This window comes from Staurois parvus, unplaced genomic scaffold (assembly GCF_062004578.1).
Source record: "Staurois parvus isolate SC_StPar_1 unplaced genomic scaffold, SC_StPar_1.0 ptg000426l, whole genome shotgun sequence".
Lineage (NCBI taxonomy): Eukaryota > Metazoa > Chordata > Amphibia > Anura > Ranidae > Staurois > Staurois parvus.
The window spans coordinates 2,683,694-2,709,695 of record NW_028318222.1 but is presented as its reverse complement, the minus strand read 5'-3'; the positions used below and the strand labels follow the sequence as shown (position 1 = coordinate 2,709,695).

Genomic DNA, 26,002 nt, shown 5'->3' with positions numbered 1-26,002 from the left:
TCTAAGGACTGGTAAGATGCAATATATTATGTTTTGGGGTTTTTGATATTTTCTTAAAGCATACTGAGAAGTTGACAGAGGTTGCCAAACAAACCTCTAATGATGATTTTGTGTCTGCAACATCGGTTATCTCCATATTCTCCAAGCTGGAGGACACATCCCGGACAGATTTGTTCACTGCAGAGATTTCATCTTTCAACGCTTCTCTTTGTTGAAATTCTGTCTCTATTTCCAGCTTATTTACTTGAGCCTTATATAGAAGTCTGTATGGCAAATACAATACAAAGAATGTAAATAACAAAAAAGGGGAGAAAATGAGCATGGTAGTGTACGTAATTGAAAAAGGAGAGAACTATTTTCTATTGCAAATCTTGCTAAATTGAAAAAAAATCAAGACACTGAAAGCTTAACATTATCTGTCAGTTCTGCTATCAATTATATTTATATACTGGTGACAGACTGTGAAGAGTATATACTGTGCACTCTTCACATAATTACCCAAAGGAAACTTACAATGCAGTAAATGTAACTTAGCTATACATAAAGTGAATATATGGGGTGTGTGTGGGGGTGGGGGTGTGTGTACACATACATATATATATACACACACACACATACACACTAGCCTTTTTATTAGATACACCTGTTCAATTGCTTGGTAACACAAACTATTAATCAGCCAATTACATGGCAGAAATTCCATGCATATTCATTAACTCATGTAGATGTGGTGAAGACAACTTGCTGAAGTTTAAACGGAGCATCAGAATGGGGAAGAAAGGGGACTTTGAACATGGCATGGTTGTTGGTGCCAGACGGGCTGGTCTGAATATTTCAAAAACCACTGATCTACTGGGATTTTCATGCATAACCATCTCTTGGATTTACAGAGAATGGTCCAAAAAAGAGAAAATATAAAGTGAGAGGCAGTTGTGCGGACGAAAAATGCCTTCTGGAGGTCAGAGAATGGGTAGACTGGTTTGAGATGATAGAAAGGCAACAGTATGGACAGTATAGTGGATAAATGGTTAGCACTTCTGCCTGGCAGTACTAGGGTCACTGGTTCAAATTCCAACCACGGTACCACCTGCCTGGAATTTACATGTTCTCCCTGTGCCTGCGTGGGTTTTCTCCGAGTACTCCAGTTTCCTCCCACACTCCAAAGACATGCTGCCCTAGTATGTGTAGGTATGAATGTAAGTTAGGGACCTTAGATTGTACGCTCCTTGAGGGTTAGGGACTGATCTGAATGTGCAATATATATGTAAAACGCTGCATAAAACGACAGCACTATATAAGTACCTGTAATAAATAATACATAACAGTAACTCAAATAACCACTCATTACAACCAAGGTATACAGAATACCATCTCTGAGTGCACAACACAGCAAACTTTGAAGCAGATGGGCTATAGCGGCAGAAGACCATTCTGGGTGCCACTCCTGTCAGCTAAGAACAGGAAAACGGAGGCTTCAATTCGCACAGGCTCACCAAAATTGGACAACTGAAGAGTGGAAAAGCGTTGCCTGGTCTGATGAGTCTCGATTTCAGCTGCGATATACAGATGGTTTAAACACCACGACCTGAGTATTGTTTTTGGCCATGTCCATCCCTTTATGACTATAGTGTACCCACCCTGTGATGGCTACTTCCAGCAGAATAATGCACAATGTCACAAAGCTCAAATCATAGATCTCTGTACTCCAATGGTCCCAACAGTCACCAGATCTCAATCTAATAGAGCACCTTTGGGATGTGGTGGAATGGGAGAATCGCATCATGGATGTGCTGCCAACAAATCTGCAGCAACTGCATTATGTCAATATGGACCAAAATCTGAGGAATGTTTCCAACACCTTGTTGAATCTATGCCATGAAGAATTAAGGCAGTTCTGAAGTCAAAAGGGGGTCCCGATCAAGGCTCTGTGTCGGGCCAAACCATCACTTCCAGGATGACTCCTTTTTCTATGTTAAAGATAGTTTTTAATGATATTGGCTGTGTTTGGGGTCGTGGTCTTGCTGTAGAATAAATTTGGGGCCAATCATACGCCTCTCTGATGGTATGGCATCATGGAGAAGTACAGTTGTGCTCAAAGGTTTGCATTCCCTGGCAGAAATCACAAAATTTTGGCATCAACATTGAAAATAAGTGCCAAAAAACTGTCTTTTACTTAAGAATAGTGACCATTTGAAGCCATTTGTTATGATCACATAGTTGTTTGGCTCCTTTTTAAATACCAACAAAAACCCCACAGGCAGGGGCGGACTGACCATTAGAGCACTTGGGCACTGCCCGAGGCCTCGGGGGCAGTAGGGGGCCCCATGAAATGCCCCTGGTACCTTTTTATAGGCTTTTTTGAGTGTGGGCAAGGACACAGGGGCCCCATGATCCCCTATTGCCCAGGGGCCCCATGATCCCCTATTGCTCGGGGGCCCCATGAGTTGTCAGTCTGCCCCTGCCCACAGGTAACCTCAGGAGAAAGGCAGGCTGCTCTGGAAAAAGATGGCGTGGTTATTGTTAGGGAGCACAATACGATAATACTAGAACAAAAATGAGCTGTATGGTCAAGTCGCCAGAAAGAAGCCTTTACTGCGCCAATGTCACAATATGCCTGAATACCTTGACATGTCCCACCAGGCTTTTTTTGTGGTATTGGCACAGTAAAGTTTTTTTGAATGGTTCAGACCCAGTAAAGCATGATACAAGGATGGGGGATCAGGAGAACTGGCCACACGCAGAAACAAAGATGCCAATGCATGCATCTGTCCTTGTTCATTATAGGCATGAAATAATTAAAAAAGTACATTTCATTTATAAAAGGGGCTGTACATTTTCTAAAATAATGATGTACCTATGAGGTCTGGCAGTTTTAAATACAGTAATTAGCTTCATTCTTCATAACAGATATACTCACTGCCTCAATCTCTATTTTTCTCTCTTAAACATCTTACTCGGCTAATACATTTTATACCATATCAAGTGCTTATCATTAGCTCTAGTTATAATGTGCTTGGATTGGTCATTTTGGGTCCATCAAAAAAGGCAGCACAGTAACAGGATGTTTTTTTCTGTGAATCCGCACAAGAGTCTGGTACAATTACGTCAAGAGCACAATTTAGAGTCCTGCTGGTAATGCTGGAAAAAATGAGATAGCCAAAAATATTGCTTTGTATAAATGGATCCCTTCAGGTAACTGATGAAATATCACCAATGACATAATAGAGAGAGGAAATGCTGAGCATTAAGCTCTTATCTGACTCGACATTTGGAACAAATAATTAATGCACAGGAAAAAGGTCTAGAGCAAAGAAGGGCATGTTGGTTAAATTTTTAAGTCTATCTCCCTATAACCTGTCTGCTGTATCAATGATACAGCAAGTGCAGCTCCATAGAAGTAGTTTCCTCACACTGCACTGATGATTATTAACACGCCTTAAACAGCTTTAGGGAGTCTGGGAAAATATGGCTATTAGACTGCATCTGTGTTGTAAACTATGGGTGTTGGATCCTCAGTTAGCCCAGAGGCAATGATTCACATGGTTCAAGCCAATATCCAAAAATGAGAAATAACCACTTACTTTTTTTATTTTGATTATTAAAAAAAAGTATTTAATCTTATTCTAGAATATTGATATTTTATTGGAGTTAAATTTTCAGCCTCATGTTACGAGCAGCTAGCTAGGTTAAGATCACTCTGATCTGAGTTCTGCTTTAGGTACTGAAGATGATCTGAAAACCATACACTGCTTTGCAGGATCAAGATAAAAATCCTAAATACAGTATTTATAAGTATTATTTGACAATGATGATAATATAATAGGGGATTGAAGTACCATTCTGTACATTGACGCACAGGCTAGATATACATTGCAAAGGATCTTTAACAAACTTTAATGCAGGGTTTCATTGGCTGACATTTTTATTTTACTTCACATATGGATTTCTCATTTTACTTCTAGCAACCACTTCCTATTCCTTGTATGCAGAAAAGGAGGGTCTTCCTGTTATAGTCACATTTGTATAAGAATGGGTCACTCTCAGGAGTTCAGTGATTTAAAGCGTGGTACCGTGATAGGTTGCCACCTGTGCAATAAGTCCATCTGTGAAACTTTCTTGCTGCTAAATATTCCATGGTCAACTGTTAGTGGTACGAAAACAGTACTAAAAAAGTGGAAGCAACTGAGAACAACAGAAACTCAGCCACGAAGTGGTAGGCCACGTAAAATGACAGAGTGGGGTCAGCGCATGCTAAAGAGCACAGTGCACAGAAGTCGCCAACTGTCAATAGCTAAAGACCTCCAAACTTTGTGTGGCCTTCAGATTAGCACAACAGTGCATAGAGAACTTAATGGAATGGGTTTCCATGGCCAAGCAGCTGCATCCAAGCCTTACATCACCAAGTGCAATGCAAAGCGTCAGATGCAGTGGTGTAAAGCACTCTGCCATTGGACTCTAGAGCACGAGAGACGTGTTCTGTGAAGTGACGAATCACACTTCTCTGTCTGGAAATCCGATAGACATGTCTGGGTTTGGCCATTGCCAGGAGAAGGGTACTTGCCTGACTGCATTGTGCCAAGCGAAAAGATTAGTGGAAGGGGGGATTATGGTGTGGGGTTGTTTTTCAGGGGTTGGGCTAGGTCCCTTAGTTGCAGTGAAGGGAACTCTAAAGGAGTCAGCATACCAAGACATTTTGGAAAATTTCATGCTCCCAACTTTGTGGGAATAGTTTGGGGATGGCCCCTTCCTGTTCCAACAAGACTGCGCACCTGTGCACAAAGCAAGGTCCATAAAGACATGGATGAGTGAGTTTGGGGTGGAGGAACTTGACTGGCCTGCACAGAGTCCTGACCTCAAACTGATAGAACATGTTTGGGATGAATTAGAGCGAGGCCTTCTCGTCTGACATCTGTGCCTGACCTCACGAATGCGCTTCTGGAAGAATGGTCAAACATTCCCATGGGCACACTCCTAAACCTTGTGGACAGCCTTCCCAGAAGAGTTGAAAAGATGCCATTAAAGTTCATGTGTGTGTAAAGGCAGGCATCCCAACACTTTTGGCAATGTAGTGAATTTCGGATGGTATTTTAAAGCATCATCTGTATATGGAACATGGAAGCCATATTTTAACTTTTGATAGCTTAAGAAAATCTCATCTGTTTGCAAACTTAACAGACATTTTGTAGCTTTAGTAGCTAATACACTGTATTTGCGGCAAACACTCAACAGAAACTGGGTTTAGCTTTATGAATGACAATCTATAGGTTTATCAATTCTATAAGGCAATCTTACCCTTCACACTTCGCTTGCATGGCTTGGATTTCCTGGAAAACTGGAGCTAGCTCTGAACCAGATTCTGGAATTCCCAAAATATTCTGGATACGATGCTTCAGAAGTGATAGGTGCAGCTGCTGCGCCTGGATATTTTCCTCGAAGCGATCAATTTCAGCTAATGAATTCTGGAGATGAGAGGCTCTCTGCCTGACATCAGGCCTGTCCAAAATTTCTTCCTGGCAGTTATCTAGAAATATCACCTCCCGTTCCAACTGAAAAATAGTGTGAATGAATTTTATGAGGTTTGTCTTTTTGACTGCTTATTTTCAAGTACAGATTTAGGTCATGCATTAAAAACAAAGTTGAACAAATCAAGTTAAAGTATGAGCTAGGTAAGGCCAAGTCAGATAAATGTAAAAAGTACTGGTGGTTTTCTCATTTACTACCATATACAAGTCATCCTTCCACATCTCCATCCAATTGTATCCATCATACTATATAGAAACATTTAGAAAGCTCCTGAATTGGCAAACCTACTTCTGAAGGTCAACAAAAAATACAGAAACATGAGTTATTAAAGCAGAACTTTACCCAAAAGGGAAGTTCAGCATGGGGGGGGCAGCTAACTAGTTTTGACAGGTACCCACTCCCACTTCCGGTCTGATGCATTGCAGTGATCTGAGCAGGAAGTTCAGCCCTCCCTCCTACCCCCAGAACCTTCTGGGACACTTCACAGATCCCAGAAGACTGCAGAACAATTCACACAGCGCAGCGTGCTTCACGCATGTGCAGTATGAAACTGGCTGTGAAGCTGAAAGGCTTCACTGTCAATTTCCCTTACTAAAAATCCTGCAACCTGCACACAAAGCCGACTAAAAAATCGGCTCAGGTGAGGACATTGCTGGATCCCTGGACAAATAAAGTGCCCTTATTTTAAAAGTCAGCAGCTACAGTATTTGTAATTTTTGGAGGGATCTTGGAGCTCTGCTTTAAGTACTCCTAGTACATATTGTAAAGGTTTACAAGCAAGGGTGAACTATAGCCATAGCAGACTATGAGACCCAGAAGTACAACAGATCTTCAACTGGCTTTACAGAAACGTAAGCATGTTTCAATAACGTGGCAAATACATCTAAAGTATAATTTGGGAATGCCTATACAATTGCTATGAAAGCAGTTATGTGTTGTGCTATTACTATTTGAGTTCCCTTTGAAACAGAACTTAGAGAGGGATAGAGGACCTCTTCATAATTTATATGTGGGACCCTAATCACACAGTTATGGCCCTCTCTAGATTTTTAAATACTGGTGACATTTCAAATTGTAAATTACCAGCTCACTGATGAATTTCCACTCCTGTTTCAGTTCATCACCATAGAGCTCCAGGTCTCTAGCAATGCCCAATAAATACAGCCACCTATCCCACAATGAGGAAGTCATTTTATCAAGCAGCTGGTCATCATTGCTTGCACTCAGGTCTCTGGATATCCACTGGAGTTCCAACAGTTGTTCTTCGTAGGACTGAAGTTTTGTCATCATATTCTAAAAAGCAACAGAAACAATTAATACCATGTTAATACACACATAACACCTCATTTAAACGCATGAAAAAAAAAAATCAAGAGTGCCATCATTTCCAATCACATATTATTCTGAACACTAACTAGCTCTGTGTAATGCTTGTGCTCATTAGGCACATGGGAGCTGTAGGCGATAGCCATCTTGTTCAGGCTTTAGGCAATTTTTTTCATGAGCCCAGTAATCCTACCCCCTCCCTCTTCCTGCAATATATGCCTTAACTTTTAACACAATTCAAAAGAGCTTGTTATCTCAAATTAGGGACAGCAGACGCCAGTACACAGGCCTTGGTCAGAGCTGTAATCCTCTAATTGAGTACTGGCAGGATGTCTGCTTCTACGGACCATAAAAAAACTCTACAGATTACCACTTCCCTCTGACCCACCTTAAAACAATGAAAAAATCCATTGGTTCTGTCACACATGATGTGTAGGGAAATTAAAGCACTAGGAACACATAGCCATAAAATGTCTACCCAGAAAGCAGCCAGGTGTGGGTGACCTCTCTGAGACCTCTACCCAATTCACAAGTTAACAAAATTCACACACAATTCAAAAAAATCCAACAGGGCCATGACACATTAATATTAAAGTGCTACTAAACTCTTCTAATAAAGCTTACCTGTAGGTAAAATGAAGCAGCAGCTGGTGACATCACTGACACATGCGCTCCGAAGGACCGGCATACCCATGCTGTTTCTTCAGAGTTGTGTGCCGTGGCCGAAACTCCCATGCACATGCGTGGGAGTGATGTCATCGGCAGCTCGGCCATTCAAGCAGCCACAGGCCACGATCCCAGAAGGATGAGATGAATATGAATGCCCTGACAGTGGTGACAGCACGCAGCTGGAGGGTTTGTGTTAGGGCAAGTCTTTCATAATTTGCTAGAATGCAGTGCATACTAGCATATTGTGACATACCCTTGCAGCAAGAAACTTTTTTTTTTCCTATTTTACTACCGTATTGGGTATATATTTGAATGGTGAATATCATACCGAACAAATCAAGGTCATACATGACTAAGCTAACACATACAAAAAGGGAGATAGAAGTCAGGTAGCTCCAGGGTGGCAGTCCTATACGAAATACCCTGTGCTTGGTATCCCTGGACACAAAACCTAATACTGAACAATAATCTACCAGTTTCCAGAATGCAACCTGTACATAGTGGAAGAAATGAATGCTGCTAACTGCTCTCTCCACTCTAAACTGCAACAACACAGACTCCTGTTAATTTCAGAACAAATAGTGTATATATATTTTGTCTATGTTGATTAGTTCTCACCTCTTGTTGCACCCTTATTATGACTGTGGCCTGTGTCTGGTCTGTGTTTGAGAAACATCCCTCCCTATTCATGTGATCCTTATCAGTTCCTAATTGGGGCGGAGAAGAGTGCTCATTTGACCATCTTCCTATAAATTTAGATTAGCTCATGGGGGGTGGCCACAGATTGGACACAGTTGATCACATGACAGAGCCAACGTCATCAGCTCTTTACAGTGATCGGCTGTGTCCCAGGGACACAGCGCATCACCGACCGCAGCGTCATATGACGTCCTCCCAGAACGAAAGAACCGCCGCCCTCCCATCATTACCTTATCTGGCCGGCGGAAGGTGGTTAAACATTTGATATGTTATCTATTTTTGGTGAGTAAAATATGGGTTTATGAGATTTGCAAGTCAATGCATATGGTTTTTATGTAGATTTTACACAGTGTCCCAACTTTTTTGGAATCGGGTTGTACAAGGTAAGGGAAACAAACACAGGGAATATAACTACACTAATATCTAGTTAAAACAAAAATATTTGAACGTGCACAGTGCCTTTAATTCATGAACCCTACCTTGCTTTTCTCCCATTGTTCCAGTGCTGCTTTATATGATGTTGGCTTCTGAAGGAAGGAATCTCCAATAACAACTTCCATTTCCTCCAGTCCTTCCAATATCTTCTGCTTCTTATTCTTGAATAACTGATATTTCTCCTCATAGCTATAGAATTAACACAATTAATACCACGAGCAAGCAACTTTGCATAAAGTATAGTTGTTTATATAGTACCTACACAAAAACACCAACTACAAAGGAAGAGATCCTACCTGTGTCTAACCTCAGATATATGTTTTTATGTGAAATGCACGCTAAGTAATGTGTCAGTGTAAAGCTGACCGTACATGGAACTATATTTGGCTATTTCAGCAGGAACCAACCAAATTTCAAACGCATCTATGGCTGTTCCTGCTCATGAAAAGTTGATCTATCGATTGACTACTCATGAATGGCCCTGCTAGAAAAATTTCCCATTTGATCAGAGCTTGCAACCAATCATCTGCTGTGTTGATCAGTGCATTCTGATGGCAGGGGAGTCCTTCTGTCAGAATATAGCCACATGGTGGGGAGGATTCCCGCATCCACACAAATTTCAATCCATCTATGGTTGTTCCTGTTTATGAAAAGTTGATCTATTGATCGACTACTCATGAATGGACTTGCTAGAAAAATTTCCATTTAATCAACGCTTGCAACCAATTATCTGCACTGTTGATCAGTGCATTCTGATGGCAGGGGAGTCCCTCTGTCAGAATATAGCCACACGGTGGGGAGGATTCCCCTTCCACATCGAATATGTGGATGGGGGAATCTGTTTGTTTTTTTCCCGTTCAGCCCGCTGCACTGGTTAAAAAAAAAACAAAAACTGAACTTTGTACAATACGGTCAGCTTAACTGCTAAAAGGTATTTATTACCCTTCCTGACAAAGCTTTCATCTACTTTACTTTGCAAAAGGATGGGGATAATTTTGTTCAGACCTCATTCAGGTCAGGATATACTTGCTGGACTGAGATGCTAACCCACAAATAACACAGTTGAGTAAATATTGGGGTCTGTGCAGATCTTGAATGTGATTACAAATATGGGAAACAGATCAGACCCTGCTACAGCTTATTGTGACTTTATACACAATAACACATTTTGCAGTCTGATCACTGCAGGAGAGAAGACCAAAGCTGACCATACATAATCAGATTTATCAATCAGCTCCCCCAGGTTGAACAAGAGAATTGTTTGATTCCTCCATCTACACTAAACAGCAGGGAAGAGGAATCCCATTCGCTTGCTACTGTATTCAGCTGTCTTGTCAAATAGAGGGGTGCTGACAGGGCCACCCCACAGCTCAAATGTCGGCTGATTCAACAGGAATTGGCCAAAATCCAAACTGTATATAGCCACCTGCTTTCTTCTGCCTGAAGCAGACTGACTATATCATCTCAGCTTAGGCAAAGTCACTGGAGCTGTGGAACTTCCTTTTAGAGATAAACATTTTTGGAAATTGGTACTGTTGCTGTATGTTGTCACATTTGGAAGGCATTATGCAGACTTTGAAAATTAATGAAAGGTCCACTTTAAGCGAATTGCACATTCAGATTTGTAAGAAGGTGGCCAGATTTACACTTGGCAATATATCAAAAAAGTACTTTATAACACATTTCAGACTGTGTAAGTTTTTTTCTAAGAAAATATTTTAAAAAATCACCAACTTAAAACCAATAGGGCACAGCTTTTCCTGTTTCCAATTTTACACTGATTAGAAACGCAGGAAGCTGGATAATAAGTCCTCATGTACACTTGACATTTTTACAGCGGCTGATTTTGGCGTTTTTTTTCTACAGCTAGTAATCCCCCAAGCAGGTTATCCTATGTGTCCGTGCACACAGACTATGATCAACATTTTTTTGGCTGGGGCGTTTTTTGGCTGGAAAAAACCCCCAGGACTAGTGGATTTCTAGAGGAGTTTTTTAGCTGTAAAAACACTCTAACACTGAAAAACGTAGCAAACCGCCATTTTTGAAGGTTTTTTTGCCCCCCCCCCCCAAATTTTTGAGGGGTAAAAAGAAAACACGCTAAAAACCGCAAACATGGGAAAACTCCGCTAAACACGGCAAAACGCCAGTTACACAGCTAACGTTAGCAGCGTTATCAAAACGTCCCGTGTGCATGAGGACTAAGGAAGGCTGAATGGTTTTCACTCCTACCAGCTGGCACTATGGTGAAGAGAAGAGGTAAGCAAAAAGAACTGCTATTTTTTAAATCTACATTACAGCAATTCCCCAGTGCCCCCCCCTAACTATTTCAATAAAATATAAACAGTTAACGTAAACATTTTCAGCTAGTGGATGACATTTATTTCAGCATCTTATTTTAGGTGGCTTAGTATGCAAGTACCAACCTGGCCAATATGGATTGTTTTCTTTCCCGTATTCCTGCTAATTCATGGTTCTTGTTGCTGATTTGTTTTAAAACATCATCCAAACCTCTCTGATTTTCTGTACTACAAATGGATTTCAGCTGATCAGCGATATTCTGAATTTTGGCTATGGCAGCATTTATCTCTTCTTCTTTGGAATCTAGGACCTGGATTTCTTCTTCTGGGCTGCTCAGAGCAAAATGATCCTTGTGCAACTTTTCTTCATATTGTTTGAAAAGTTCAGCTACATTGGCAATGGCTTTCTGCATGTTCTGAAGGATATTAACAGTCTCTTTGGTGATATTCTTTAAAAATAAAAATGCAAAACACATTATTTTAATAAGATAAAAACACATTCATAGCTATGTTTATTAAGTTATTTATCTTGGAAGAAAACCTAGACACAGGAAATATGTATAATCAATAATACAGAGCAAACAAATTATTTTAAATGTGACAAAATCCAAAGTCCCAAGCAACCAGTGCTTCAATCAAACAAATATCTTTTGTGTCCAAACAAGAAGTGTTCTATAAGCGGAGACACCCCACAGGGTTCCACGATCACCTTCTAATACACTCACCAGATTCGATGGACTTCTAGCTTGTATGGCTCAAGAGTCAAACAGGCTTAAATCGGGTGAAGTGTGTTCTCGGGCATAACTAGGACTCACCCTAGGTTCACATCTGTGCAGGTGGTGCCACTGCAGATCCGCACAAAAATCCATGCAGCCGCACCACCCACACAGAGAAATGCGGACCCACAGGCGGGTGCCATTAATTCTAATGGCACACCGCCCGCACTGGAAAACGCAACCATACTGGGAACCGAGGTTCCCGTACGGGCTGCGTTTTCCAAAGAAGTGCAGGGACTTCTTCCCTGCATGTCACGGGCACGGGAGTCCATTCAAATGAATGGGCTCTCATGCAAAACGCGGCCCGCACAGCTGCATATATGTAAACCGGGGGATTAGATAGGCACACACCGAATTTAATATACTTCCTCAGTACTTAGACATGGTCTACATGCATGCAAAAAAAGTATAAGAAACAAAAGGGACACATATAGTGTAACTCTAACACCCCTTTAATAAGCAATATTCAGATATATATTGCACTCACTTGTATGCAAAAAATGTAAAGCTTTAACCTGAACAATATTCCACGATCCCCACATCAATATACTGTTAATAGGCAAGGAAATGGCTCTGGAGCACCGCTCACAGTGTGCGCTCCACTCCCCGGACGTGACAAAGGTCGGGCAGAAACCAGAAATTACATTGACGCGTTTCGCCCCTCCTCCAGGGCATTATCAAAGACCTATGTTCATCAAATCTGGTGAGTGTGGAGTGTATTAGAAGATGATTGTGGAGCACTGTGAGGTGACGCCACTTATAGAACACTTCTTGTTTGGACACAAAATAATTTTTTTTCATTGAAGCACTGTTTGTTTGGGACTTTAGATTTTATCACATTTAAAATAATTTGTTTGTGCTATATTATTGATTATTCATTATTTAAGGTGTTTTCACTTTATGAACAGCAGCAACATATATTTGTTTAACTGTATATATGAGTTTTTTTTTTCATTGTATATGATTTATCTCGTTAGCACAGGTATTTAGGTTTTTGTTTGATAGGAAATATGTAGGCTGCAATTACTGAGCAATCCTTCTGAAAACACAAGTTGCCTGAAGCAGGCTATACACTAGGCTTCTTTTTTTTTTTTCTTTCAACCATGGGATGAAGGATTGAAAATTGTTTGATTCCCCCATCAACACAGTCAATGTTGATGGGGGAATCCCTCCGGCCGTGCTATTGTATTTAGACAACAGGAGGTTTCCCAGCCATCAGAATACAATGATCAAATGATAAAAAGGCTGGCTGTACAGAAGTTTATGGATAGATCGGCTTCAGTACAATCAGCCTACCCATAGATGGATCGAAATTCGGCAGGTCCCCGATGAACAGTCAACCATGAGTGGATTAAATTTATAATAGAGAGGGGCACGGCAAGGAGCTTTTCTGTTGAATAAAGGCAATAGCAGATGTTTTGAGGTGTCTGGATTTAGAGTGCATGACACACATTTATTGAATATGCATCAGTTGGATAGATATCTAAACTTTAAAGAAGACCCTGTCACCAGAATATCCCATTTCAACAATCTTCCCATAAAATTATACAGTATGGACATTTAACACCATGTAATATTTCAGGCATGGGACTTACCTGTGAAAACGTCTGAATATATATATATATATATATATATATATATATATATATATATATATATATATACACACACATACACAGTATACATTGCCATTTTGGGTATGATGTTAGAAAGACAAACAGACCGTTCCAGGTGAGTGCTGAAGATCTATAGCCCCTCCACCTACATGTCGGTGCCGTCCTGATTCATGATCACAGGAACAATGCCAAGAAACAAAGGTTGACAGCACTAGCAACGATGTAGCAGATGATGTATCAACAGTAGCACTTAGGTGAAGTCCCTTCCCAGCTGCTATATTAAAGGTTATGGAGGGAGGTGGGAGAGGCATGAAGGAGCTGGGCCAGCACAGACACTCCTAGAAGAAGAGAGCTATGGCATACAAGGGCTATGTTAGGGAATTTACACTTTCTGTATTGTCAAATCTCTAGAATGCTTGGAAGCACAAAGCAAGTTAATAGAAATATTTATGACGCAACATCAGACCCCGACCGCTCCAGCCCTGGCAGACTGATCACACCAAAACCCTCAAACGACACAGTCGTGCCCTGGAGCGACTATGGAGCAAAACCAAATCCCAACAAGCCTTCACCCGCTACAAATCTGCCTTCCACACCTACACCTCCTCCCTCCATGCTGCCAAACAGGCCTACTTCTTGACCCTCATCAAGGCCCTCTCCTCCAATCCTCGCCGACTCTTCTCCGCCTTCAACTCTCTACTCTCTCCACCCCCACCTCCACCCAGCACCTCACTCACTGCCCTTGAGATTGCCAGTCACTTCAAAAACAAGATTGACACAATTCGCAAGGACATTGCCGCAACTCACACGCCCTCTCAACCCGTCCCCTCTCACACAGCTACCCCCTCATCCCCCCTCGACATAACCCGCAGGGACTTCGTCGCTTCTCAAACTCTCTCCAACCCCCTTCACCCTCACTCAGCTACCCCCTCATCACCCCTCTCCCACGGCCCTACCACTGCTCTGACCTCCTCTCCCACCCCACCATACATTCTTCATACTGAAGCTCCCCCAACACTCCGCACCTTTGACCTTACTACCATCGAGGAAGTCTCCAAGATCCTCTCTGATGCCCTGCTCACCACCTGCCCCCTCGACCCTATCCCCTCACAACTCCTACGACCTCCTTCCCCCTCCATCCTACGCTCCTTCACCCACATCTTCAATCTCTCCCTCTCCTCCGGCACATTCCCCTCCCCTCTGAAACATGCACACATCACCCCCATACTTAAAAAGCCCTCCCTGGACCCCAATGACCCGAACAACCTCAGACCCATCTCCCTGCTCCCATTTACATCTAAACTCCACAAGCGCCTAGTCTACACCCGCCTATGCTCTCACCTCAACAACCTCCTCGATCCCCTACAGTCCGGCTTCCGTCCCCTACACTCCACCGAAACTGCCTTACTCAAACTCTCCAACGACCTGCTAACCGCCAAAGCTAATGGCCACTATTCAGTGCTCCTACTCCTTGACCTCTCTGCGGCCTTCGACACAGTCGACCACCCCCTCCTCCTCAAAAAACTACACTCCCTCAGCCTCAGAGATTCTGCTCTCTCCTGGCTCTCATCCTACCTGTCACAACGCTCCTTCAGCGTTACCTATAATGCTACCACCTCCCCCTCACTCCCCCTCTCTGTTGGGGTCCCTCAAGGCTCTGTCCTCGGGCCCCTTCTCTTCTCCATCTATACCTCCTCCCTTGGCCAACTCATACACTCTCACGGCTTCAACTACCACCTCTATGCCGACGACACACAAATCTATCTCTCAACCCCCCACCTCACCCCCTTGGTCTCAGCCCGAATCACACACCTACTGAGCGACATATCAGACTGGATGTCACTCCACTTCCTTAAATTGAACCTCTCCAAAACTGAGTTTCTTGTCTTCCCCCCAGCCCGGACACCACCCCCCATTGACTTCTCCGTCACATCCAACAACGCTACCATCAAACCTGCCCTGCAGGCCAGAGTACTTGGTGTAATTCTGGACTCCAACCTATCCTTTCAACCCCAAGTCCAATCTTTAACAAACTCATGCAGACTCCACCTCCGCAACATCGCCAAAATACGCATGTTCCTAACCCCAGAAACCACTAAACAGCTCATCCACTCCCTCATCATATCACGACTCGACTACTGACACTCCCTCCTCACTGGCCTGCCTCGCCGCTGGCTATCCCTGCTTCAGTCGATCCTAAATACGGCTGCCAGACTCATTCACCTTTCCAACCGCTCTGTCTCCGCCACCCCCCTCTGCCAATCCCTCCACTGGCTTCCGATTGCGCAACGGATCAAATTCAAAATCCTAACACTGACGTACAAAGCTGTCCACCATACTGCCCCGAACTACATCACTGACCTAATATCCAAGTACCGCCCAGCACGCACACTCCGCTCCTCACAAGACCTCCTTCTCTCTAGTTCCCTGGTCTCCTCCTCCCATGCCCGCCTCCAGGACTTCTCCAGGGTGTCACCCATCCTCTGGAACTCCCTGCCCCAACCCATCAGATTATCACCTACTCTACTCTCCTTTAGGCGCACCCTGAAAACCCATCTCTTCAGGGAAGCCTACCCCACCCCCTGCTAACTTGCCGACCTCCTCCACTCTTCCTACCACTCCATCCCCCACAGCTATCTCCTCCTGTGCCACCACCCTCTCCCTCCTAGATTGTAAGCTCGAAAGAGCAGGGCCCTCGATCCCCTCATGTTTTGCATTGTATTGGTATTGTTCTGTCACATGTTCTGTCCCCCTTTGTAATGTACAGCGCTGAGCGAACTATTGGCGCTTTATAAATACTGTATAATAATAATAATAATGGAAAGGAAAAATGCTGCAAGTATGCATTTAAAATACCTGCCTTTTACTGTGCTTGACCTGGATTTTTTTTTTTTAGATGGTGACAAGATCTCTTTAAAGCTTAACCCTAGATAGATAGAATTAAACATTAAACAAAAAAAGTGTTAAATGCAGGTAATATAAAACTCCTATACAGCAGCCAATCGTGTGCAGCATGTAAATATGCTGACCAGTAACTTACTGACAGGAGGGGAAAGCAGAGGGATGACCTTGTCACTATTATGCAGCTCCTTCACTGCGTGGTGTTGTGGTGCTGTGTTTGGCCCCTTTCACTCGGACAAACCAATTGGGTCTGCCTGTCAGTTTTTAGGCAGACCCAATCAGACCCTCCATTCTCTTCTATAGAGCAGCGGATGTGAAACTGATATGTGAAAGTGTACACCCCCCTATATCCAATCTGATCCGATCTGCTAAAAACAGATGGATGGGGATCCTTTCCCTATACGTCTAAGGGATTAGATGGCAGTCGGGTGTAAACAGTCCGTTTACATCTGACAGCCGGCTGTGTCTGTCCGTTCTACATAAATGGAGACAGACCAGCCATCAGCAGATTCCCCTCTAAGTAAACAGATTGGAAAGGGCCTTAATCTCAGTGCTGGATGGCCAGAATTACACATTTATTGGCAGGTAAAACACCTTTCATATACATTATGTATTTCATCTGTGTATTTAGAGGTTTGCTTGAGTTCAGCTTTAGGTAGAAGTCCACTTTTAAAGAAGATTCTCAATGGAAGGGTTTGTGTAAAGTTTATAAGCAATTGTTTAGGTTGTCAAAGACAGCTCACACATTGATCAAAGGAGATGAAATATACCACTACTTACAATGTGTTCTGGAAGCCTCGTCTCAATTTGTTGGCCAGTATTCTCTACTTCCTGACGATATTTGCTGAGGTCATCAGTAGATGAAGGTGATGACACCAATGATACACTTTGTACCTCTGCTTTGCTTATTTTCTCCAAGAGCTTCAAGTCTCAGTAACCTCTCTTGCAGTTCGTTCTCATCCAGCTCATTAACAAATGGCTCCTGCAGCTCTCTAACAATTCTATTTAAAGTGCCCAAAGCTTGCTTCACTTGATGTTGAGAATGTTTTGGCCTCTTGTAGTAATCAGCTACAAGCTGGCTAAGTGCTTCGTATGATCGATCCATATTTTCTGCTAAAGCAATTAATGACTTTTCTTCATCTCTGAGAGAGTCCACATTATTAGCCTGTTCCGAGCACAACCAACCCAGTGCCTCTGCAATTAAAACACTTATTTTCTTTATTTTTTTACATGACACTTGAGCAGCTATAATATCAAAAGAAGCTGCAATAGTTTCAGACTCTCTTTGTAGGGAACAAACTATTGTTCTGATTTTTTCCAACAGCTCTTGGTAATGTCCTTGCTCTGGTCCACTATGTTCTGAGTGACCACTTCTCTCTGTAAAGCTTAAACATTTCTTCTGTAAGTCACCAATGGTTAAATCATCCCAGTGAAGCCTGTTATCCTTGAACAAGTCCTTATATCTCAATATCTGAGACAAGTGATCTTTAGATGATGCGACAGCATTTTGGGAAAGTTGTAATTTCTTTTCAAAAGCCTCCAGTACCAAAGCCTCTTTGTCCATCGTTGGCTCAATGGGCTGCAAAGCATTCAAATTTCGATGGAGGGAGGTCAATCTTTCTTGAAACTCGGTACAAATACTTAGCAATTTTTTGGTGTAACAAAATGTCTTTTCCTCTAATCTTCGTATTCTTTTTGCCTTCAACTTAAGACTTCTTAATATGTCATTTAAATATAACTGCTCAGAGCTTTTTAGCTCACCGTGATAGCTCTGGCTGTTTCTGAGAAGTGTCAAGACAAGACCTTCAATTTCCTTCATTTCTGTGGTTTTGGCCTTTAAGCAATTCAGCTGTTCACATAGTTCTGTTGCAGTAAATATTCCTCTTTTGACTGGAGTTGCTTCTTTCTCTAGACTCTGCAGTAATTCTTTGAGCTTTTCAATTTCTGAAAATAGCGCTTTCCTCTTTTCCCGTCCTGTCTCCAACTGCTGTAATCTTGAAGTTGATTGTATAATCTGCTCCTGATATAATTCCTGCAATTGTTGTAAGAAAGAGCTAAAGTCTTTGGACATGGCTCTATCAAAGCTTGCAGAGATGTGCTTTGACTCTCCAATGGCAGAGTCTACAACAGACTTTCTGTCCAGTATTTCTTTTTGCACTTTTTTGTAAGTTGTGTTCTGCAGCTCTACATCTCCCAGGAGAAGTGCAACACCTTTTTCTGAGGAACACTTGTCTTGTGATTTCTTCACCCACAAGAGTGAACTGAATAAATGTTTTAGAGATGGGCACTGTTCCAAGAACGCATCTGGTGTCTGACACCGAGTAAGTTGACGGTCTTTCACGCGTTCTTCAAGATTTTCCAGCTCTTTTTGCAAGCTATCCAATGAGTTTTCCAGGTCTTGGCGCTCAATTCTGCCCCATGTTCTTTTCATCTGCACATCACACGTATTTCTTAGCAAGTTAAACCAATATTTAATGGCTTGCATCTCTGCAAAAAGGCCCAATGAAGCATTAAGGACATTTTCTGGAGAAGGAGAGGGCTGATCAAGCAGGTTTTGCTGGACCTGAATGATGCTCCGAACATCATCTACTTTACCCTTAAGAACTGCTAACTCTTCAGCTTCTTTGGTAAGGCGGTCACATTCTCTATAAACGTTGAACTCAATCTGTTCCCACAGATCTTCTATTTGACTCACTTTGGTTTCTATTCTATCCTCGTCTTTGCTTGATATCCCTAAGTGACCAATATTCGTCTGTTCTGCCTTCAGGACATGCAAGTTAACTTTTTCCTTTTCCATTTTATCAAGGAAATGTTTTATTTTGTCCAGCTGACTTATATGGCTTTCAGTGGGTGCACTGGAATGAACAAAAAAAGATCTGAATTTAATGTCTTGAAGACAGCAAAGCTTCAGAATCAAATAAAATATCAATTTACTATTTTTCATACAATGTTTTATATAAAGTATTGTTTGTTTATTTAGTTATACAGAATCTGTGTATTTTTTCTTAGTAAGGGATTATTGCGAATAAAACACTTAGACACAGTACAAGTTGATTTATATTTAAAAGAGAGCTCCAGGAGTTATATCTGATAAAGACAGTGGGGGACAAGTGAAAAGCATTAGTCACACTTAACTCTGTCCTGCCCAGCGATTCAGCTTTCTTAAAACTGGTACTGAACCCTGATTTTTTTTTTTCTTCAGAGGAATAAAGCGGGCCATAGATGGTTCGAGCCATGTTCAGTAGGGATTTGACTGACTTGGGTACAACCAGCATGTAGGATTTTCAGCATGAGACTATTGTCACCAGCAATAGCTGCTAACAATAATCGGTGTTCTCCTGGCAGAGATGGCTCCCTAAGTCCCCTCCACTGGGAGAACACCATCTCTGCGGGAGGGATGCCAGCGATTTTCTTTCCTGCAACCCGTGGTTGCAGGAAAGAACATTGCGTCATCTATGGCCTGCCTTAGTCATTGCAATAGAAATCTCTAGGGCAACTATTGTAATGACTGATTCTATTCATAAAATAGCAGGAACAAGAAATATCCCAATTTCAGCAGATATGCTTCTTGGACAGAACAGTAGAGAGTTAAGAAATAACAATTTACCCTCATCTCTTGCTGTTATTTTCAAGAGTAATTCCAGGAATTCTTCTTTAAATAATTTAACAGATTTACTGCAGGATTCATTAAAATGCCAACTAGTGAATAATTAAACCCAAATTTTGCAAATTTAGGAAAAAAAATACCGAACTCAAATTTTGAACTTGCGGTGAAGACAATGGGAAATCATTTCTTATGTTCACCTTTTGCTGTTTTGAAGCAATACAAAAGATCACTCAGTTGGGGGATGTGGGGTCTTTCCCATGGCATTTGGGTGGTTGCAAAGACGAAAATAAAAACCCTAATTAACTTCAAAGCAATTCAAAATTCAAACTAGAAAAATTCCACTAAATATTAACTCTGAAAATATGGTTAAATTTGAGTTGGACCCAAATTCAAACCTCAAGACTATTCGCAATTAAGCATATGTTGGTCATAGACGCACCAAGAAAGCTGGTAACTTAAAGCAAGACTTGTTTTATGCCAATATAGTGATTGATGTTTCTAAAAGTACAGTAGTTTTACTTTGCTTTGCTTGACATAATTAACAAGTTTAGCCACCCAACTACCAACAATAACATTTTCAAGTCATCAGGTTATAACACAAGTATTGCTAGTTTAAGGTGTAACTAAAGGAAAAACTTTTTATTTCATTTTGGATAAAGGGAGGGTTATAACCCCTTCAGTTTTCTGCCATCTGTGTCTCATTGGGATGATTTTCATTCACTTCCTGTCCCATAGCCAAAACAGGAAGTGAGAGAAAATCTCTCCAAAGTAAGGGGAATCACTGTTTTGCCAGGTTCACAAGTAGTGTCCCAACTGGAAGACTTCCCTTCTATTAGTGCTCTGATGTCATCTCATAACGTGAGATTTTCTTTTAGTTTCACTTTCGTTGAGAACAATAAACAGGACAACTTGAGAGAATAAATCTCCCTAACGAGGCACAGACAGCAATAAAAACTGACAGGTGTTTTAAACCCTTTGCACGTTTTCCAAAACTAAAAAAGAAATAAAAAAAATAAATAAAAAGCTGTGCGTTTAGTTTAAGCTTTGGGTATGTACCAGTTCTTGCAGTGGGCGATTGTTAATGATAAGCAGAGTTGAACAACTCAACATCAGAGTACAGTATTTTGGTCATATTAAATAGTTTTTCCTCAGATACACAACACATGTAGGACATGACAACTTACATTTTCAGACTTTCCTTCTCCTTACACAATATTTCATATGTCTGTCTAGCAGCACATAAAGCAACGTGGAAGCTCTTTAGGGCTTGGCATAACGTTTTCTTTTCATCTCTCAATATGGCCACTTCATTCAGCAGATCCTCACACTTTGACAGTACAAATTCAGAGCCTCGGCTATCTCCATCGGTTTTCTGAACAGCAGACTCCTGAGACCTTATTCGCGAGATGTCATTATGAAGCTTCTAAAGTGGAAAATGAAAGGAAAAAAAATATGAAATAAAACCTATTTATGAAGTATCTATAGACTTGTTAACAGGAAAACTAAAGCCTCCTTACAGAATAAAAAAAAAAAAAAAAAAAAAAAAAAAAAAGATTACTTCGGAGAAGTAAAATACTGGTTGTAACACTGATTTGTCATTTGGAAAAAAAAATGATAGCTCTGTAAGAACAGGAAATGTCTTAAAACTATTTGTCCCCAAAACACAGGGCTTTTTTTTTTCCCTCAGAGAATAGGTGCAGGAACTCAACTATGCCCCAACCCCCCCCCCCCCCCCCCACCCACAATTACCAAACCAAATCAAACAGCAGGGAGGGTCTTAAAGGGGCATTACACACATAGTTGGAAAGTTCAAGGGTCCACTACACACAGAGTGCAGGGTCCAGGGGTGTGCTACGTGCAGAGTTCAGGTGTGCACTACACATACACACAGAGTGCAGGGTCCAGGGGTGTGCTACGTGCAGAGTTCAGGTGTGCACTACACATACACACAGAGTGCAGGGTCCAGGGGTGTGCTACTTGCAGAGTTCAGGTGTGCACTACACATATACACAGAATGCATGGTTCAGGGGTGTGCTACTTGCAGAGTTCAGGTGTGCACTACACATACACACAGAGTGCAGGGTCCAGGGGTGTGCTACTTGCAGAGTTCAGGTGTGCACTACACATACACAGAGAGTGCAGGGTCCAGGGGTGTGCTACACACACACACAGAATGCAGGGTCCAGGGGTGTGCTACACACACACACAGAATGCAGGGTCCAGGGGTGTGCTACACACACACACAGAATGCAGGGTCCAGGGGTGTGCTACTTGCAGAGTTCAGGTGTGCACTACACATACACAAAGGGTGCAGGGTCCAGGGGTGTGCTACTTGCAGAGTTCAGGTGTGCACTACACATACACAGAGAGTGCAGGGTCCAGGGGTGTGCTACTTGCAGAGTTCAGGTGTGCACTACACATACACACAGAGTGCAGAGTCCAGGGGTGTGCTACACACACACAGAATGCAGGGTCCAGGGGTGTGCTACTTGCAGAGTTCAGGTGTGCACTACACATATATACAGAGTGCAGGGTCCAGGGGTGTGCTACTTGCAGAGTTCAGGGGTGTGCTACTTGCAGAGTTCAGGGGTGCACTACACATATATACAGAGTGCAGGGTCCAGGGGTGTGCTACTTGCAGAGTTCAGGTGTGCACTACACATACACACAGAGTGCAGAGTCCATGGGTGCGCTACACTCAGAGTGCAAAGTACAAAGGTGCGATCCCTACAGAGTGCAGATTTTTTGGAGTGCGCTACAAACAGTGCAGATTTCAGCACTCTTCCACAGCTGCTAACATCTGCATCTCTCATCCACATCTCACTTTGACCCCTCCTCAGCTCTGACCTCTGCACACAACCCCCCCCCCCCCACTGCCCTCATCTTCTCCCCCCTCCTTAAAAGCTGCACCATCTTCCATGTGTCTTACTTCTGTTTCTGTATTAGGCTGACGCACCCAACCAATTATAGTACCTCCCAGAACACTGTAGGTAGCTCTGCTTCTCTCACTTGCAAGGAGTTCTAGCGGGAGCTTCAGCATCAGAGCACCAGGGGAAAAAAAATGAGATCACAGAGGATGCAACCTACCACGAGCTGTCCCCCCTCCCACCCATGACAGCACTGCACCCCTGCATCTCACTTGTCCCCCTATTGCATTCAAGAGATCAGATCTGTGGGAGCCACTGGGAGACAAGCTGTTACTTATAAATACAGAATTTGGACTTCTGTGCTTAAGTGATAATGGTGAGCAGGGAGCAGAGGGCAGAGGGCCTGAGTCAGAGGTGGTGGGGAACCGAGCTCCACCAAGTGCCTGCTGGAAAAACGCCCTACTAAAAGAAATGACTCATAATATTCATCAGGCATAGGAAAGGTTCAAAAATCGGAATTGTAGGAGGCCACAAATGTGCATTCACAGGTGCGTTTGATCTGCTTTGACCTCCTTCTCACCTGTATTTGACATTCTAAACTGCAACTCGTGGTTCTAAGCTGCTTTTGTATTTCTTCCCATTTGTGCTGTGAGAGAAGCAGTTTGATGCAGACTCAAACTAGTGGACAGAAAAATATCTTCTTGGCTGGTGAAAATAGTTGTCTTTTACTGCTTACTAATGCAGACGTATAACTATGTCTTTGAGCACGCTCTGAACTCCTCACTAAATGCTAACAATGTAAGAGATTCGAGCCCCGCTTGCAACAATTGTAAGAATGGAAACATTTAATATTGCTTACTAATATTTCTCAAACTATGAAAAAAATTGCTGAGATGGAGCAAAGAATAATGGTTTTTGGAGAAAATGGAGAAAAGATTTTCCCTGAAGAAGTCACGTGAGCATATGATGCAAAGCGTCAGTCAGGTGACGTCACTTCTGGTCCACAGCCAAAACCCGAGGTTACATCATAGTGTTCTGAGAGAGATTGACTCTTATTTGTATGCGAGTGAGGTTTTATACATTTTAATATCCAAATTGGTAATATAATAACTACACTATCAAAGGCCTTTTCTTTTTTGAGTATTAGGTCTTCGCTATAGCCTGAGGGATGGCTATGAATTGAAAGGGTCCTGCCAGTTTTTTTGCAAGCAGAGGAGAAATCAGACACATCGGATTAAGCACATATAGACCTGATAATATTTATATAGGTCTATTGGTGAGGTGAGAAACCATTTTGCATGGCGTTGGAGCACATTAATAATTGTGGAACATTGATAGAGGCACATACTGTATGTGGATGATAGGAGCACGGGAACAGGATCAGTTTTTCAGAATCAAGCTGGTTCACAATTTTTTGGGACTTTTATACATTTAGGTGTATTGTTTATTATTTGTATAATACATTTGGTTCTTTTGGGAGTATTGCACAAATACAAGGGTGTATTGTACATTTGTATGTATAATTTACTATCACATAACATTTATTGTTGCATATTAGTAACATAGATTTACTGAACGTCATTAAGCAAGTTTGAAAGAAGAAGAGCGACACCATTTTTATATTTTTTAGCTTCTTTTTGATGTGGTGACACATTTTTGGTGTTTGCAGCAGCTTTAGATGTTTCTTATTCTTATTTAGTTTTGTGGCAGCGCACAGAGATTTTTTAGTCTTTTACAAAGCAGGTGTCACATTCACAAGATGGTTAAAATGACATTAAGATCACTATGTGGATAGTCGGCAGGTCACGTTTTGAGATCTAATCTTATATGGTTAGCTTTCATAGCCAAAGGCGACTACTCTGTCCTCCTCCTCCTGGACCTCTCCGCGGCCTTCGACACAGTTGACCACCCCCTCCTCCTTAATAAACTACTCTCCCTTGGCATCAGAGACACCGCTCTCTCCTGGTTCTCCTCGTACCTATCCCGACGCTCCTTCAGTGTCACCTACAATGGTGCCACCTCCCCCTCACTCCCCCTCTCTGTTGGGGTCCCCCAGGGCTCTGTCCTTGGACCCCTTCTCTTCTCCATCTACACCTCCTCCCTTGGCAAACTCATACACTCCCACGGCTTCAACTACCATCTCTATGCTGATGACACTCAAATTTACCTCTCCACGCCTCACCTCACCTCCACTTTCTCCGCCCGCATCACTCACCTCCTAAACGACATCTCTGACTGGATGTCGCTCCATTTCCTCAAACTCAACCTCTCCAAAACCGAGCTTCTCGTCTTCCCTCCTGCCCGCGCCCCCCCCCCCCCCATCCTATCCATCACTACTAACATCACCACCATCAATCCCGCCCCGCAAGCCAAAGTCCTTGGAGTCATTCTGGACTCTAACCTCTCCTTCCAACCTCATGTCAAATCACTCACAAACACATGCAGACTCCACCTCCGCAATATCGCCAAAATACGCTCCTTCCTTACCCCAGACACCACTAAACTACTTGTGCACTCCCTGATTATCTCACGCCTTGACTACTGCAACTCCCTCCTCACCGGCCTACCCCAGTGCAGGCTCTCCCCGCTTCAGACCATCCTCAACTCAGCGGCTAGACTCATCCACCTCACCACCCCCCTCTGCCTCTCCCTCCACTGGCTCCCTATCGCCCAACGCATCAAATTCAAACTACTCACTCTGACCTACAAAGCCATTCACAACACTGCCCCTAACTACCTCACCAACCTGATTCCCAAGTACCACCCTACCCGTACCCTTCGCTCTTCACAGGACCTCCTTCTACCTTGCTCCCTGGTCTCCTCCTCACACGCACGTCTGCAAGACTTCTCCAGGTCCTCCCCCATCCTCTGGAACTCACTACCCCAATCCATCAGATTGTCACCTTCCCTCCTCACCTTCAGGCGCTCCCTGAAAACCCACCTCTTCAGGGAAGCCTACCCCACCCTCACCTAACTGCTGCTCTCCTTCATTCCTCCTACCACTCCATCCCCCACAGCCACTTCCTCCTGTACCACTACCCCCTCCCTCCTAGATTGTAAGCTCGAAAGAGTAGGGCCCTATAACCCCTCGTGTGCTGTTTGTAGTTGCTGTAATGTTTCATGTATTGTCCCCCCCTCTATTGTACAGCGCTGAGCAAACCCTTTGGCGCTATATAAACTCAATGTAATGTAATGTAATAATTCCAATTTCATTTTGATGGCCAGAAGCTTGCACAGCAAGTCACTGCTAGCTACCAGTCTTTAAGCATGATCAAACTATTATTAT

General features: G+C 42.7%; 1 protein-coding gene across 1 annotated transcript in view; it reads right to left on the bottom strand.

Annotated features, from left to right (window-relative positions):
- SYNE2 (spectrin repeat containing nuclear envelope protein 2) overlaps nt 1-26,002 on the bottom strand; it is a 503,718-nt gene that overhangs the window by 231,493 nt on the left and 246,223 nt on the right. The window contains 8 exon segments of the mRNA XM_089687495.1: nt 95-263; nt 5,293-5,546; nt 6,607-6,816; nt 8,697-8,841; nt 11,076-11,398; nt 17,023-17,151; nt 17,153-19,097; nt 21,034-21,272. Of these exon segments, the coding sequence (XP_089543621.1) occupies nt 95-263; nt 5,293-5,546; nt 6,607-6,816; nt 8,697-8,841; nt 11,076-11,398; nt 17,023-17,151; nt 17,153-19,097; nt 21,034-21,272 (3,414 nt within the window).